Raw genomic sequence first — 16,230 nt, forward strand, 5'->3', positions numbered from 1 at the left:
CATTTCTCACGCTCACGAACAGGCAGGAAGCAGTCGCACGTTTCCCTTCCAAGACTCTTGATCTTAATTCGTTACTTATCAAGAGATGTGTGACCTCATTAACACCCCCCCCCCCCCCGTCTTGGCCCCTCCCTCGCTGCTCTCCTTCCTCCCGTCTCAGTTTGTGTTTCCTCGGAGCACTTAGCTGTCTTTATCTCCTCCTCCTTCTCGGCCCTGGCGAGGAACCCGTGAGCACGCCGCCGTCCCGCTGCAAACGTGTCTAATCTGAAAGTTAATTAACTCCGTCTTCGTCCGCCGCTCCTCTCAAGCATGTCTCCCTGCTTGAGAGGCTGCTGTCACTCTCCCCAAAGAATTGGCGGCGGGTCCTGGGCGGCGGCGTGCCGAAATCCAGGGAAAGGAGCCCTTCGCGTTTAACACCTTCGTGCCTCCTACGACAGAAGACCGAGTCCGTGTATCTAATTAAATGGAATTAGGTGCTGCCAATCTCCCGCTCTCGTCTCCTTCTGTTGCGTCCTCGCTACCTTGGATCGTCGGGGCTGCTTTCCTCGTCTTTAGCGGCTGACTCAGTGCTCTGTTTTCTCCCTCCCTCCCTCCCTCCCTCTCACACAGGGCGCAGGCTGCACGGCTCTGGTGGTTGCCGTGGTAGCCAGGAAGCTGGAGCTGACCAAGGCCGAGAAACACGTACACAACTTCATGATGGACACGCAGCTCACCAAGAGGGTGTGTAGGCCGGCTGGGCTCCGTCCAGCATGTCTGTGTCTCTATTTTTTTATTCTGTTTAGGTTTGTTGTGTTGTGTTGCTCCGTCCTGCTCCGTCCTGCTCCGTCCTTTCACCGCTGCCTTTCCCTGGTGTCTCCTGACACATCAGCCTGTTTGGTTGTCGGAGAGTTGGTGTTATTTCCGAGACCGAAGGCAGTGAAAGGTCATCGCTCTCCCCCTCTCCGCTCTGCTCCCCCTCTCTCTCGTCCTTTCTCTCCCACATGACCTCCCTTCTTCTCTCTGACATTTGTCTCTTTAATCCCCTCTTTCTCTCTCCTTTCTATCCTCTGCACCTCCTCTCCTGACTCCTTGGCACCCTCCTTCCTGCCCCCCCCCCCCCCCCCACCGTGCATCCTTCCCTCCATCTCTCCCTCTCTCTGCTCCCTCCCTTCACTGGTCCTTTTCAATTTTTCATACAGTTGAAAGACCCAAGTTTTAAAATAGCTCCCATATCAAATATGTAAGCTACGTTAAGCAGCGGAGCATCTGGACATCTGAACTGGATGGAGGGTCCGGAATTCTATGGATGTTCAATAGAATCTTCCCTGATATTAGATTTAGAAGATATTCACCTTGTTGATGAAAGCGTGGGTGTGTGTTTGCTGCATATAAAGTACCAAATTATGCATTCTACTAGCAAAGTGAGGACATTCTGGGCCGTCCTCCCACCTTTAAAGGACTGTTTGAGGGTTAAGGTCAGAAGGGTTTAGGTCAAGGTCAGGGCGATTGGGATGGTTCAGGTTAGGCCATGGAGGCGTGTGCGTGTGTGTGTGTGTGTGTGTGTGTGCGTGTGTGTGTGTGTGTGTGTGTGTGTGTGTGGGGCCTGGTTAACAGTAGTAATCCAGATCAAACACTCCTGCCAAATTAGCCAAATTTGCCATCTGTGGTCTCAGAGCAAATGTTGAAAAGTCAACTCAGGCAACGTTTTATGTTAATATTAATCTTAAAGACTGTAATCCTCACATTGAACACCCCCACACACACACACACCCCTCACACACACACTTAATCCTTTTATTTTTTGGACAAAGCAGCAAACATGTTAAAACCAGAACTAATAAGTCACAACCCACCAATCAAGAAGCACAAAAAAATGCAAATAAATCCGCGCGTTGCTGCAGGTCACAGATCGAGTCCCAACAACCGTCAATCTTATTAAAACCAAATGTCACGTTGTTGAGCGCCTTAATAGGTCGTTAATGAGGGAAACATTAATGAAATTACCTGCAGCCGTCCCACAGAAAGGCGACACGTGTTCCCTCACTAGGACATTTTCCAGGACTTGATTATTTTGACGTACGACCGTCTGGGATGTGACGCCACGAGCTGCTTTTCACTCATAAAATCGCACACAGACGTAAAATCATCAAAGCAAATGAGTTAATAAGTCCTTTTCTTCTGCCAAGTCCGGAACCTTTGTTCAGCTCTGATGTGAGAACCATCGGGAAATTCCATTATCGGCGCGGTTGAGGGACGTAAATCACATTTTTCCCCCCTCTACTCAGCCCCACCGGTCGACGCTGTATGTTTTCACCGCACAATTAAATCTGGACCCTAATAAATCCACTCGTGCAGCAAAGGAACAGCCCGACTCAATACCTCACGCTACTTTTGTGACATTTCCTTCAAAGGGTCTCCGGTCGGTGCCGTGGTAATTGTCTCCTGCCCTCTATTACTGAGGGGCCAATGATTGAATCTGTTGTATGCATATTGATTTACATGGCTGCCGTACCGTCCTGACAAGAGACTGTAATCACTTGAGGCTTTATGATGAATAATGCAGGGACACACGACATCGTGCGCGCATGCGTGCGCGGAAGCTACGTCGGCGCCGCGGCGTTTCTGTCCAGTTTGACTGATTAACGGGAGTGACGATGAAACGGTCGCCAATGACGCCCTGAAGGCACCACGCTAGCTAACATGACACTAGTCACTATTTAGTGCTACCTCATAGCACAGCAAGAATTCTGACTTCGGGATTCTGCCTTTTATTTTTTTTATTTTTTCTGCACTAGGGCAATTGTGACGCTGGCAAGACTGCGTTCCTCCTTTTATTGCTTTTATTGTAATGATATTATCAGACTGGGCTCTCCAACCACCCAGTAGCAGAAAAGCACATTAGCATCTCCGTCCCAGCCCCAATAATCGAATATCAGCATAAAACAAGGAGCAAGAAAAGTGAAAACATCATTTTGCCTGAAGGTATATTCTCACAAATTGTAATAAAGACGGCACAAATATAAAGAATTGCAATAAATTGGATGCACAGTAGAAGATATTGCTTGAACAGGTTCTGCTTGTGCTGATTCTAAACGCTCCGGTGCTGAGCTGGACTGACCTGAGAGCGGCCTTGGTGGAGCGTCTGTATCTGATGCTGTTGACTCGGTGCTCGACTGCCTGCTGAACTAATAACCTTATCAGAGCGGATGGTGCGCAGCGCTCTGCATGCTGATGCACAAGGTTCATTTTCGCGCAGCATTAAGCTGAATGTTCCTCTCACTTCAGTGGGATTAATAAGGATATAAATTAAATTCCAATTACGATCACCTCTGAGGGCGCATGGCTGACGTCCATTCAATCAAAAGTTGTGGTTTTTTCTCTTTGTCTGGACTTAAATGGGATTTAAGGGTTGTTCTTCTGAATCTCTCCACCTATACCTGCTTCATTTATTAACTTTATTTACACCATCTCTGTGGACGCGGCTGTTGCTTCCTATTGACAGAGTGGCTAATTATTATTGTTCTGCTCAAACTTTTGCTCTACAAATGGAAATTCAGCATCGGCTAACTGTTCTGAGGCTACCGTCGCTTTAATGCCAGCTGACCCTGAGCTGACGTCAGGACCTCAGTTTTAAATCTTACTTATTTATAGCGGCACATTAGCTCTCTGATTGTGTGTTCCACTTTGGTTTTGGCCCGCTGGTTGATGCTAAGCACTTCTGGAAGCCACTTTCAGAGCACCAGCGTGTCTAAATATGCAAAACACGGCGGGCCAAGAAGGGGTTGGGATGTCTTCCAGCGCTCACACCTCCAGCCAAATGGGAGCAAAATGAACCCCTCGGGTTTTAGCTAAGCTAGCTAACACTTAACCCCGCATAAAACAAATATTTTAGTGAATTTTATTGGCAGAAAAGTCCAGATTTATAAAAGGATCTTTCCATATAACTGTTCACACAAATGCTCTTATCCAGGAGGCCACAAATACACAAATCTCACCTTCATTCACGTGTTCATTTGTGTTGGTGGGAAACTCTCTTAGTCTCTTCCAATTGTTACCCCCTCTTTGAAGGTAAGGGCTGCCGGGTGAGGCCACAAGAGAGGTTATTAGCTGGGCAATTAGCCTGTTTTTTTCTTCCCCCTTTATGTCCGAGAAAATAGCCAGGAATTTTCCCACCGCGGTGCCAAATTCATAATTACAGTCCAAGACCATTAAAGGTCTCCTGAGCTGAGGGGCAGAAAAATTGTCTCCAACTCCGTGAAAATATTTGCTATTTTTAATAGTCGCCTTAAGTAATGAGCCTCGTTCTGTGGCAGAGCAGCTCCCAGTCCGGAATCTCGTAGCTCAAAACGTCTGTTTGATATCACAATTTATGCCGAATCATCTCTCTCCGGCAATATGTCACCGACTCACCAGCATGCTGAGGTGTTTAGAGTCCTTGTCGTAACACGTTTCTCCCGTACCTGCCATAAGGTGCGGTGAGTAGGGGAGCACTCACAGCAGATCTTTGACCCGGGCAGCCATATGGCCCCGAGACGGTTGCCCAAATACAGCCCATATGGGCCGCAATCGCTGCCGCCGCCGCCGCCGCTGCCGTCCTTCACTTTTCTTTTCTTTTTCAGGGCTGGTGTTGCGCTTTTTGAAGCATTTTTGAGAATAAGTTTGCATGAAAAATTCCAATCTGCAAGTCAGACAGACACAAGATGCCACCATTCATCACGTCCAGTCAGCCTGCAGTGATTTATCAGCTGAGAAATGCAACCTGACATACCAATTCAACCAGGAGCCCCCAGCCATGAGGAGTATTAAATGTTCTCTACTGTGCTCCGGCTCACAATTAAACCTGGGTAAACTGGGTTTTGATGGAAGATAATCAGAACCACCCCCCCCACACACACACACACACACACACACACTGTCATTCTTGTGGCGGTTCGAGGCCGGCGTCCTCTCCGGCGGCGGGTTTAAAAAGCAGCGAGCCCGTTTTTACGACCCAGTCGGCGTATTTTAGCGTTCCCGTTTGTCAGGAATCATCTCCGGCCTTTAAAATTTATGAATGCTGTCTAATCGCGTAACGCCGTCGTTAGCCGCCGTGCTAAGATCGTGTTTATTTTTTTACGGCGCCTCTTAAAAAAAAATCTTGTCATTGCATGTCCTTGCGAGATGGATGAGAGTTGTATAATTTTATGGAGACCCGATGGGGGGTCAGAAGGGGAGGGAAGACGATAGCGCCGGTTAGCTACTACAGCACTATTTTTACAGGCTAATCCTGTTTTCCCCGGTGCACAAATGAAAGCTAAAGATTTTTTATTTCACCTGAGAACACTATATTTAAATGCGTGTTAGCAGCAAACAGCTAACACAAAGGGAAGGTTTTTATGAATTCGAATGTAGCTGCCGTTGTGTCATACGTGAGTCAGTCTCGGGGGGGGGGGGGGGGGGGGGGGTTGAGCCGTATGTTGGGTTACTTCCTCGCCGCCATTGAAAACGCATCTGCAGGGCTCGGGGCCTCCGCAGCCTCCACATCCGCAGCCGCGTCCGCGCCTATGTACACGTGGGCGTGCGTACGTGTGCGATCAGCCCTTGACTTTTGTGGATGGGTGCTGATTAGGCAAGCTGCCGGGGTTCTTTGTGCTCCCCAGAGGGGGGGTCGCAGCGTTCTTTGTTCGGCGTCGCCGCCAAGTCTTTCTTTCAAGTCCTGTTTTCCATCGCTCGCCCGTCTCTGCCGCTCTTTACAGTGTCAGATCCCCATGTTGTAATTACATAGCAACCAGCACCTATAGACGCGTGCGTTAGGCGGAAGCTAACGCGAAGGAATATAACCGTGCGCATCCATCGACCGGCGCCGGCGTTGGCATTTACTGCCGCCATTTTATCGAATCGCAACATTTTTACATTTACAACAGAAAACTCAGAGAAGGCAACCGCTCAGCATTGACTGAAGCACGCGTCATTGGGAATTTATGGGCTCGCTTATGACGCGGCGTGACAGCGAGTTTACGACCGGCGACTCGTGTTTCTGTTGTTTAGTCCGGCTGTTATTGGAATTTAATAAAAGATTGTTGTTTCTAATCAGCTACAGTGCTTGTATATTGAATTACTCCCATTTGAGTAGGGATACAGTGTCAAGTGTATAGAGAAAGGTGTGTGTGTATGTGTGTGTGTGTGTGTGTGTGTGTGTGTAAGGAGACTCCTGGTAGTTATCGTTGCCAAATGTCCCCAAGGAGAGCGAGCTGTTGATGAAATTCATTGGCAAGCAACCTGGCGAGCGTAGCGACGGGGCGGACGAGGACGGCCTTCAGAGGAACTCGGAGTTTTTTGGTCTTTTCTCCTCAGCAACACAACCGGGAATAAAACAAAGAAAAGAGTCCAGAATAAACCAGTTGCCTCCTCCCGTTGCCATGGCCTGATTGTTGTTAGCAACAAGTCAGAGAAACTCTGCTTCCAGCCAGATATTTGTGTTCTTAACTCTTATTTGCAATGTGTGTCTGTGTGTGCGTGTGTGTGTGTGTGTGTGTGTGTGTGTGTGTGTGTGTAGATCAAGAACGCGGCAGCGAACGTTCTGAGGGAGACCTGGCTCATCTACAAACACACCAAGCTGATGAAGAAGATCGATCACTCCAGGGTCCGCAAGCACCAGCGAAAGTTTCTCCAGGCCATACACCAGTGAGTCCACACACACACACGCACACACACACACACGCTCCGGCCTTCCCAACAGCTCGATCTTTCTGCTCGCCCACACCGTCGAATCACCGTTGATGAAGTGCTCGGCCGCGCAGGTGCACGCGGACGCCGTGATTCACCACCTCGCGCTGGCGCGTCCGTGCAGCCGCGGGACGGAACGATCAAAGCGTCGGAGGAATTCTTTTGCCTCATCTGGGTTTTTCCTGTCGTGACGCTCCGAGGATGAATCACGCCGCTGCTTTCTTTTCCACCATTATTAAGAGTCTGTTTCGCTGCCACGTTGCTCATCCTACGTGAACTTTTCTAAATGTCACCCATGCGCCGGCCTAAATTGGCTATTGTTAGCACTAATTAGCTCAGTTAGCAACAAGACCCTCCTCCTGTACCAAACGCTGGCATTTCTTCAGATGACGTGGAAAAGGAAAAAAACCTCCTTCTATTAGGGAGGATCTGCAGCGGCTGTTGGCCAGATCGCTCCATCCATACCGCTTCATGCAAGAATGCTAACATTCATGCAAGAATGCTAACTTTATCCTAGCTTTCCTTTTCCGCTCTGGAATCAGTTTCTGAGTCCCTGATAGATTTCCGGCCACGTGGTCGTGTGTGACCTCCTCGTCCGATATGCACAGCCGTCTAGACCATCTCATTTATCCTTGGAACGTGCACATGCGTGCTCAAAACTCCCGAAGTGACGCTCCTGCACCACAGTGGCACCTGTATCTAAATTATTAAAGCACCAAAACGATGCTGTAGGTTGATACCGGACTCTGATAAACAGCATTTTTTGACTGAAGGAGGACATGTTGGGCATAAATGGCATCCTCTTTCACACTGTGCTGGGTTTCATCGTCTCTGGGGCAATAAGAGGAAGCAAATCTAAATCTCCCTGACTGGATTCTACCCAGCCGCATCGGCGCCAGGAACCATGAATCAGGCGTTAAATCCAGCCACAGGTAGAAAAGGCAAGAACAGGCAAGGTGACCCCCCCAGTGTGGCGGTCTGGGCCCGGAGGGATCAGCTGTCCGGACGGGACGCTGTCGTCTAAATGGGTTTAAACCTCCGAGGTGTGTGTCTTGTGTTTGTCTTCCTCCAGATTACGCAGCGTGAAAATGGAGCAAAGGAAACTGAGCGACCAGGCCAACACTCTGGTGGACCTCTCAAAGGTGGGGCGGGCTCAGGTCGCATCACATGAGCTACACACACGCACACACTCACACACACCACATTCCTCCACACTGTCCTGCACACTTGTGCGGCTTGGTGTCTCCTAGCAACAAAATGGAACAAGTGTTAAAACAGGGATGACTGAGTGAGAGAGTGAGGAGGAAACGAGGGGAGGGAGGGCTCGTGTGAGTCTGTTCCTGTGTGGGTGTGTGAGTGTGAGTGTGAGCGTGTGTGTGTGACTGTGAAAGAGAGGGAGTGAGATGGAGACCCGGCGGAGGGAGGAAATCTAAAGGAGTGTGTGTGTGCGCGCGTGTGAGTGTGTGTTGTTGAGAGGCGATGCCTTTAGCATCAAATATTACATCTAAGTGACTCCATCTCTATTGACCACTTGTGTTTGCCATGGTTACGGGGGCGGGATCAAAGCCTTTCTTTCTTTCCTTCCTTCTTTCCTTCTTTCTTTCTTTCCTTCTTTCTTTCCTTCCTTCTTTCCTTCTTTCTTTCCTTCTTTCTTTCCATCTTTCTTTCCTTCCTTCTTTCCTTCCTTCTTTCCTTCCTTCTTTCTTTCCTTCCTTCTTTCTTTACTTCTTTCTGTCCTTCCTTCTGTCTTTCCTTCCTTCTTTCCTTCTTTCTTTCCTTCTTTCTTTCCTTCCTTCTTTCTTTCCTTCTTTCTTTCCATCTTTCTTTCCTTCCTTCTTTCTTTCCTTCTTTCCTTCCTTCTTTCCTTCCTTCTTTCTCCTCCATCCGGTTCCCTCCATCCTGTCCTCAGGCTCTTTCGGCCTCTTCCTGTCTGATTGGGGGTGATTGCCTTAAACAAGCTCAAATGAAACGTGGGCCTAATCAGACCCTGTTTACGTTTTTGTGCGGCGTCCCGCTCCAGCGTGCTGAGTCACCGCCTCTCCCTCTCCCTCTCCCTCTCCCGCAGATGCAGAGCGTCATGTATGAGCTCATGTCGGAGCTCAACGACCGCAGCGAGGACCTGGAGCGCCAGATGTTGTCCCTGGAGCAGCGCATGGAGCAGCTCACGGCCGGCTTCAACTCGCTGCCGGCCCACCTCTCGGCCACCCTCAGCGCCCAGCACGCCGCCCTCATCCACCTGCTCCAAGAGCGAGACGCCAGGGACGGAAGAGGAGGCGCCGTGGCGCCGCTCCCCTCAGGTGTCTCCTTAACCACCGCCCCAGCTTCCATGACTCCCACCCAGGTTGCATCTCCAGCGCAGTCCCCTCCCCAGGTCCCCACCCTGGCTCTGGAGTCTCCGCTGTCCTCGCCACCCATGAGTCCAGTCGGGGGCCCGGAGGGCGGCTCCAACCCCAACACCTCCGTTTCTAACTGTTGAGGAGCTCTGTGAGGACACACAGGGGGGTGGACGTTCACCTCCGGGCTGGGGGTTCCTGTTACCCTGGAAGTCGGAACTTTGGGAATGGAAAAGGGGCAACAGGGGGCCTGTTTAAGGGTTTTTATCCAACTATTAGACTAGATTTGTTAGATGAAACCAGCCAATAGCAACAACGCAATAGTTTGCATGGAAGAGCAGCCCAACGTGTCTCCGGTCCAACGGTCCAGGATTCGGACCATCGTGACGGGAGGCGCCACAGTGGCCAACAGCATGAAAACAGTGAAGCGGAGCAGCCATCGAACTCTGGCCACTCAGGTCTCCTCCAAGTTGGAATCCCAGGGGGTGGGGGGGTTCTCATGACGTAGCTGAGGGTGGGGGGGGGGGGGCTCAGAAACTCTGAGGAGGACGATGGAGATGTTTGGCCCCTCCATTCTGTGGCTTGAGGATGACTGTGAGGAGAAATAATGGGATTAAGATGGGGGGGCTATAAATGATGAGGTATATTAGAGACTTTGGGGCATTTTTCCTTGACAAGAGAGGGAGAAGAAAAATGGAGGCACTAAAAGGTGTGAGGGCGATGAAGGATGTGAAGACAGTGAGGAATGAAGGTGGGGGGTGGGGGTGGGGGGTCATTATATGAACTCTAAATGGCATCAACTCCAGTTACTGAAGAAAGCCTTTATTCTCGCCCCCCCCTCTCCTTATATCAGGAATTATGACCATAACTTTTTAATCCTTACAATGTTTTTTCTATCTGAATGCTAATTGTGTATTAACGAGCATCCCTTTAACAGAAGGTTCGATCGACAAGATCATTCTGGGAAAAAAAAATAGTCGCATGCACTGCACGCACACACACACACACACACACACATGCGTGCACGCACACGTGAGCCCAGCACAACTCAGCATCTTCTTCAATGCGGGCCCCTTTACACTCGTAACACTGAAGCTGTAACTGCCACACATCCCTGCCACACATCCCTGCCACACAGCCCTGCCACACATTCCTGCCACGCATCCCTGCCACACATCCCTGCCACACATCCCTGCCACACAACCCTGCCACACATCCCTGCCACACAACCCTGCCACACAACCCTGCCACACATCCCTGCCACACAACCCTGCCACACATCCCTGCCACACATCCCTGCCACACAACCCTGCCACACATCCCTGCCACACATCCCTGCAACACAACCCTGCCACACATCCCTGCCACACAACCCTGCCACACATCCCTGCCACACATCCCTGCCACACAACCCTGCCACACATCCCTGCCACACATCCCTGCAACACAACCCTGCCACACATCCCTGCCACGCAGCCCTAACACACATCCCTGCCACACATCCCTGCCACACAACCCTGCCACACATCCCTGCCACACATCCCTGCAACACAACCCTGCCACACATCCCTGCCACACAACCCTGCCACACATCCCTGCCACACATCCCTGCCACGCAGCCCTAACACACATCCCTGCCACGCATCCCTGCCACGCATCCCTGCCACACAGCCCTGCCACACATCCCTGCCACGCAGCCCTAACACACATCCCTGCCACGCATCCCTGCCACGCATCCCTGCCACACAGCCCTGCCACACATCCCTGCCACGCAGCCCTAACACACAGCCCTGCCACTCCGTTTATACATGACAGGAAGTGTCCACGTGCACATCCTAGCGGGGGGGGGGGGGGGCTGCTACAACCTCATCCCTGTAAATATTTCCTAGCAACAGAACTCCGAACGTGGCGTCTTTACTGAGATTAGAGATTCGATTCCTGCACAAACTCTCAGTAAAGGGAAATAACTTCCAATCGGGTTTATTGAATAACAGAGATGATATCAATAATTGATGACCCTGTGAGGCAGCCCTGCACAAAATTAATGCTCCACATTTTGCCTAGTGTTTCCTTGTTATTAGATTTGTCCGCTGCAGAGAGTTAAAAATGAGGCCCCGCGCATTACCCCCCCCATAATGAACGATCCGCTTATCCTCCCACTGTGATCCAACGCCTCTCGCTAGTCTGGATGAAACAAAAGCCACAAAATGAGCTTCTTCAGCCGTGTGAGTTCAAGTTGATGTTATTGTTGGGTGGGACACAGTGGTGCCAATGACCTTTCATGGGTGGGTGGGTGGGTGGGGGGGTGATCTCACACGCTGATTTTCAAGCTCACAGACCCCCCCCCCCCCCCTCGAAACAGCACTCCATTATTTTGAATGTATTCTGCGTAAAGAAACATCATTGCTCACTCCAGCGCACAAAAACAGACACGAGAACGTACACACACACACACACACACACACACACCTCGACAACCAAAGTGCTCTCTCTTAAATGGACTTCAATAAGAGGCAGGGAACACTGCTGTCACTGGGGACAAAAGATTGCGGGAGGCAGATATCTTGACAATACTTCTGAGGCAAAAACTGTGAAAAATATGGACCTGGACTTGATACAGGCCTGACACACATCACGGTGGACCACGGGAACGCAAATAAACCTTATAAAGGATAAATGGCCATGAAGGAACAGCTGTTGTGAAATAAATAAAACATAGAAAGGGAGACTAAGGTGTATCTGAGAGGAATTATAATGGCGTGGGGGGGGACGACAAGCCTATCTTTGAATTAGAGACAATATTTAAAACTGTTTTATAGCGACACGCTGTGGCCGGAATACTGAATTACATTCGCTTGGACTATTGTATGCTGTTGATGAACTTTAGCTTTGTATTGCTTAGTCTTTTCTACCATTATGATTAAACGCAGTTATAGCTTATTATTAATATTCCTATACTACGAAACTAGTATTCTTCTCATTCGTCATGACAATTATGATATATGTATTGACAACAGGTTAAATAATTCTAAACAAGGAAAGTGCCGTTTGAGGTTGAAATTATTTTGTAATTTTATTTTAACAGAGAGAATTAATAAAGTATATATCTATAACATCCCAGATTCCACGTTTTCTGTGTCTCTGTTGTTCGCTCCTCAGGAAATTATTATCTTAGAGGCGTAAAAAGATTACCGAGCGATGCAATTATTTTTTAATTGTCATTTTTCTGGGCAATTTTCACTCCACTGCCTGCTGTTATTGGGGTTTTAGAATCTGTTAGGAATAGTCTCCCTTTTGTCTCATCATTTTATCTTGCTAAGAAGAGGGAGGAGCTGCAATCACATCAGAATTACTGTTTAAATTTAGGTGGAGGACGCTTAATGATGATTTTCTTAAAATTAAGCAAAAGCAAAAACGACTCCAGCTGGAGTGTAGCATCACCTTTTAAAAGGAAGTGATTGCATCGAGCGTGTGCCGCTTCGGAACATCCAACCCGGCAGGTTTAATCAGACCTGCGGAGGCAGAGAACTCAGCAGCTGGATGCTGTAATCTGGGCTGGTGCAGGAAATCGATACCACAAATCAAACACAAGCCGCACAAATCTGAATAACCTGATGTGCCTGTGCATTCTGGACCTTTGACTCACACTGGACGAGATATCTGCCTGAACTGTCACTTTCAATGTTAGAATGATGGAGTTCTTATATCAACATATGGGACCCACTTATCAAAGAAACCCCCATTATTCTCTGCAATAATTATCCATTATGCACTGTTATACTGGGCTTGCTGTGAGCAGCTATTACACTTTAACCTGCCTCTGTAATTACGGTGTGCTGCTGTCATCATCCGCAGCAGCCCAGAAAGGTTTCCGATTGGTGTGTGCTCCACGTCTCTTTCTGAAAAAAGGATTCTTCTTCAGCACAGAGAGACACTCCCACTCTTAATGGCGAGAGAAGGTAATTTACATCAAGCGGCTCAATCTTCCAGGGCAAAGGCAGACGTGACCGAAACTATCTCCTCTTCATTTTCAGTTTTCACATATAGAATTTAGCCAAAAGCCTGTATCTGATGTGTGTAACCCAGGCAGCCTGGCGTTCTGCTCAGCCCAGAACGCGACACACATGCAGATACAACTAGCTTGTTATTGTGTTATTTACCCTGGGTTTTCTGCCTCTCTCACAGCCTGGCTGCATTGTCACGATTGCACTGTGTAATTTGGAGTCGGGGGCAATATCAACGCTCATAGTCTTTGCTGGAGCTCTTCTTCTCATTTAGCAGCTCCATTTTCCATAACCTCAGTCTGTCGAGGTGGCAGTTTTACTGTAGTCTACAAGGGAGGGGATAAGCCAGTTTCTTCATGTTTTGAATGCTTCAGGCAACAGATGTGACCTTTGGTTCAAAACTGTGAAGCACGGAAGCATATTTTCTCTGCCTAACCTCTGCTGGCTCCATTTTAAGGGACCTAACAACCGTCCTACCAGCGAGGATGTGTTTTTGAGCACAGAGGTGGAAGCAGACAGATGGTTGCCAGAGGTCGGCCACTGTTATCACCTCCCCGCACTGCTCTGTCAGCTGTAATGTCATCAACGGGAAATCACAGGCAGCTCTGCTCCCCATCACGGGGGAACCTCCCTGGACGAGAGGAGACGAGCGCTGCCCTGCAAGTTGCCGTCAATTGGATCAACAGCCCGTCGCTGGAACAAGCCCGCTGACGCTTATTTATCGCCCTGCTCATGAGAGTGAACAGCCATTCTGATGACTGTACAAGTCACACCTCCCTAGGAAGACATGTCCTGCTGTTTCCTTGGCAACCAGAGGGACAAACGCACTAATGCATACAGGTCTGTGCAGCTCGACATGTGCGTCAGAAGATCACGCCGGTGTGTCTGCAGCCCCGGTTAGAGAACGACAGCCAACACTTCCAAGGACATGTTTTATTTATGTGGTTTCTGGAGCGGGTCCCCCTCCACGGCTGCTGCACATCACCGATGTTAGCGTTCCTCCAGCAGCATTGGAGAAAACGACTGCATTAAAGCTTTGTTTGATTGGAATGGGATATAATGGCTTTTGGTTACTTGACTCATTCATCCTTCAGCTGTGTGCAGTCACTCTCCCGGCCATTAAGCTCTTAATAATCCATCAGCACAGCCCACAGATGTTTTGCGTGTGAAATGAAGTGTGCCGCACTTTCGGTTTATTTGACCCACGGTGGGGGTTTGAGGAGCATGAAACCATTCCTACAGAGGTCTGACACCGTAAGTCATCCCGTCCGTGTGACTAAACTGGAATGAACTCACACTTGTTTCATCCCATAATGTTTCTGATGGTGTCATCCGCAGTGGTACCAGGACGGAGCCCTGCCTTCACCGGTAACTGTCCACAGCTTTAGCTCCAGGGCTTTAATTGACCCATTTGTCAGACTGTTGATTTGCCTCTGGACGAGGAGAGACTGTGGGGTTTTTAACGACCTCGCCGGGGAGTTGTGCTGCCTCACCTGACAGGACATCAACCGTTCTCACGCGTTCCTCTGGACACGACACCGCAGCCTGACCCAGCCGGGGCTGAATAAAACATGGACACGTAGTCTCGGTGACAACACCTCCCCTCTGTTAAAAGACCCGGTGAGGAACACCCGGTGTGGGCGGACGTGCATGTGACAGAAGCAGCTTTCAGAAATTTTGTCCTCTTTGAAATGGATTCAACTTTAACCATCAAAAAGCTCTGAGTAGCCGCCGCTAATTTCCTGGGCTAGTCTGCAGCCACAGTTGCATAAATTGAATAATTATTTTTCTAAATTGGGAAAAAAAAACTAAACAAACAGAGATTTAAGTTGGACGAGGCACATGCGTCACTGTCCAACTGCAAAAGTTGCATCATCCAGACGGAGAAGTGTGTGTTCATAAGCTTTGGTCACAAGTTATTCGGATCTTGAAATCCTTGACTGTCTATGAGGCAGAAACAGTTAATAGATGTGCTCTAGTTTTTGAAGGAGTGACATAATTGACTGTGTAATTATCAGGAGACGGCCTAACCGGGACACGGTGGATTCTGCGTCGTGTCAAAAGGAGACATTTTGGGCTGTTTCTATAATCTCTGCACGCACGCACAGATTTGACATGGAATGTTTATTTTGGCTGTGTTTTTACAGGGCTGGGGGGGCTGCGCTCCCTGTCGTGCGTGTTATCTGTGCACTGCCTCGGCGCTCTTCTTTCTCTTTCCACTGGAATTTAGGTCAGGTGCACATGTGACTGCAAATTACCAATTGTGCGAGTGGCCCCTGCTCAGATTGCCTTGACCTTTAATGGAAACGTCGCGCAAGTGCGGCCGGAAAACCCGAGGCGCTGATGAACGAATGGAGCTGCAATTTGTACCCATTGCATCCAGAAAGGGGGCATCTAATTGCCCCATTTTCCCTCACCTCAAACGTGTTCGAGTGCAATAATCAGACACACTCCTGTTCTGTCAGTGCAGGAAAACACGCGGGTTTGATGAGCGTCTCTGATGTGGGAAACGGCTTATTTGTGTTCAACAGCCATCTTGGCCAGCGACTGCCTGGCATCTGGCAGGTGATTATGTTTTTATATTCACCGAACATCTCACTCTTGCAATCTATTGACAGGGGCGCGAACGCATTATGTGTTTCCTGTATTATGCTCCCCTCTCCAGTGTGCCAACAAAAATCAGTTTGCTCACCAGGTTGGAGATACTTGGTGCTTGGCTTTTCACTGCACACTTGTTTGTTTTCCCTCCACAGGTTTCCCTTCACACGCTGATGTAATGTTGTTTTATCTCTTGCGCTTAAAAAAAAATCAATAAAAGGAGCTGCACCAGCTCTGATTTATTGCACTGTTATGTAATAAGGCCCAAAAGTGGGCTATGATTGCATCTGGCCACAGATCATTTTAGCTGTGCAGTCATTAATTAAAACCGGAAATGACCACCGAAAACATGAATGATTTAGTCTAAGATGAGGCAGAGCTGACATGACCGATGCTCTCGATGGTCGCCGGGCTTTTAATAGTCGCGGCCAATCAGAAACAGCATCCATCACAGCGGTGACCCACAGTGGTTCCGCAGAGGTTGCTCAAAACCGCATGTGTCTGTGTGCATTCATGAAACCTGTGTGTCTCTTGGAATATGTAGACTCATTTATCAGCGACTGCACAGCCACAGGACTGCCATCCACCTACTGGAGACGGTGGGAGACATG

General features: G+C 49.1%; 1 protein-coding gene across 1 annotated transcript in view; it reads left to right on the forward strand.

Annotated features, from left to right (window-relative positions):
• The window catches only part of kcnn3 (potassium intermediate/small conductance calcium-activated channel, subfamily N, member 3), a 36,247-nt gene extending 26,737 nt beyond the window's left edge, over window positions 1-9,510 (forward strand). The window contains 4 exon segments of the mRNA XM_029839203.1: window positions 610-720; window positions 6,515-6,642; window positions 7,757-7,826; window positions 8,750-9,510. Of these exon segments, the coding sequence (XP_029695063.1) occupies window positions 610-720; window positions 6,515-6,642; window positions 7,757-7,826; window positions 8,750-9,160 (720 nt within the window). The 3' untranslated portion in view covers window positions 9,161-9,510.
• The last annotated feature ends 6,720 nt before the right edge of the window (window positions 9,511-16,230 follow it).

Source organism: Takifugu rubripes, chromosome 7 (genome assembly GCF_901000725.2).
Source record: "Takifugu rubripes chromosome 7, fTakRub1.2, whole genome shotgun sequence".
Classification (NCBI taxonomy): Eukaryota; Metazoa; Chordata; class Actinopteri; order Tetraodontiformes; family Tetraodontidae; genus Takifugu; species Takifugu rubripes.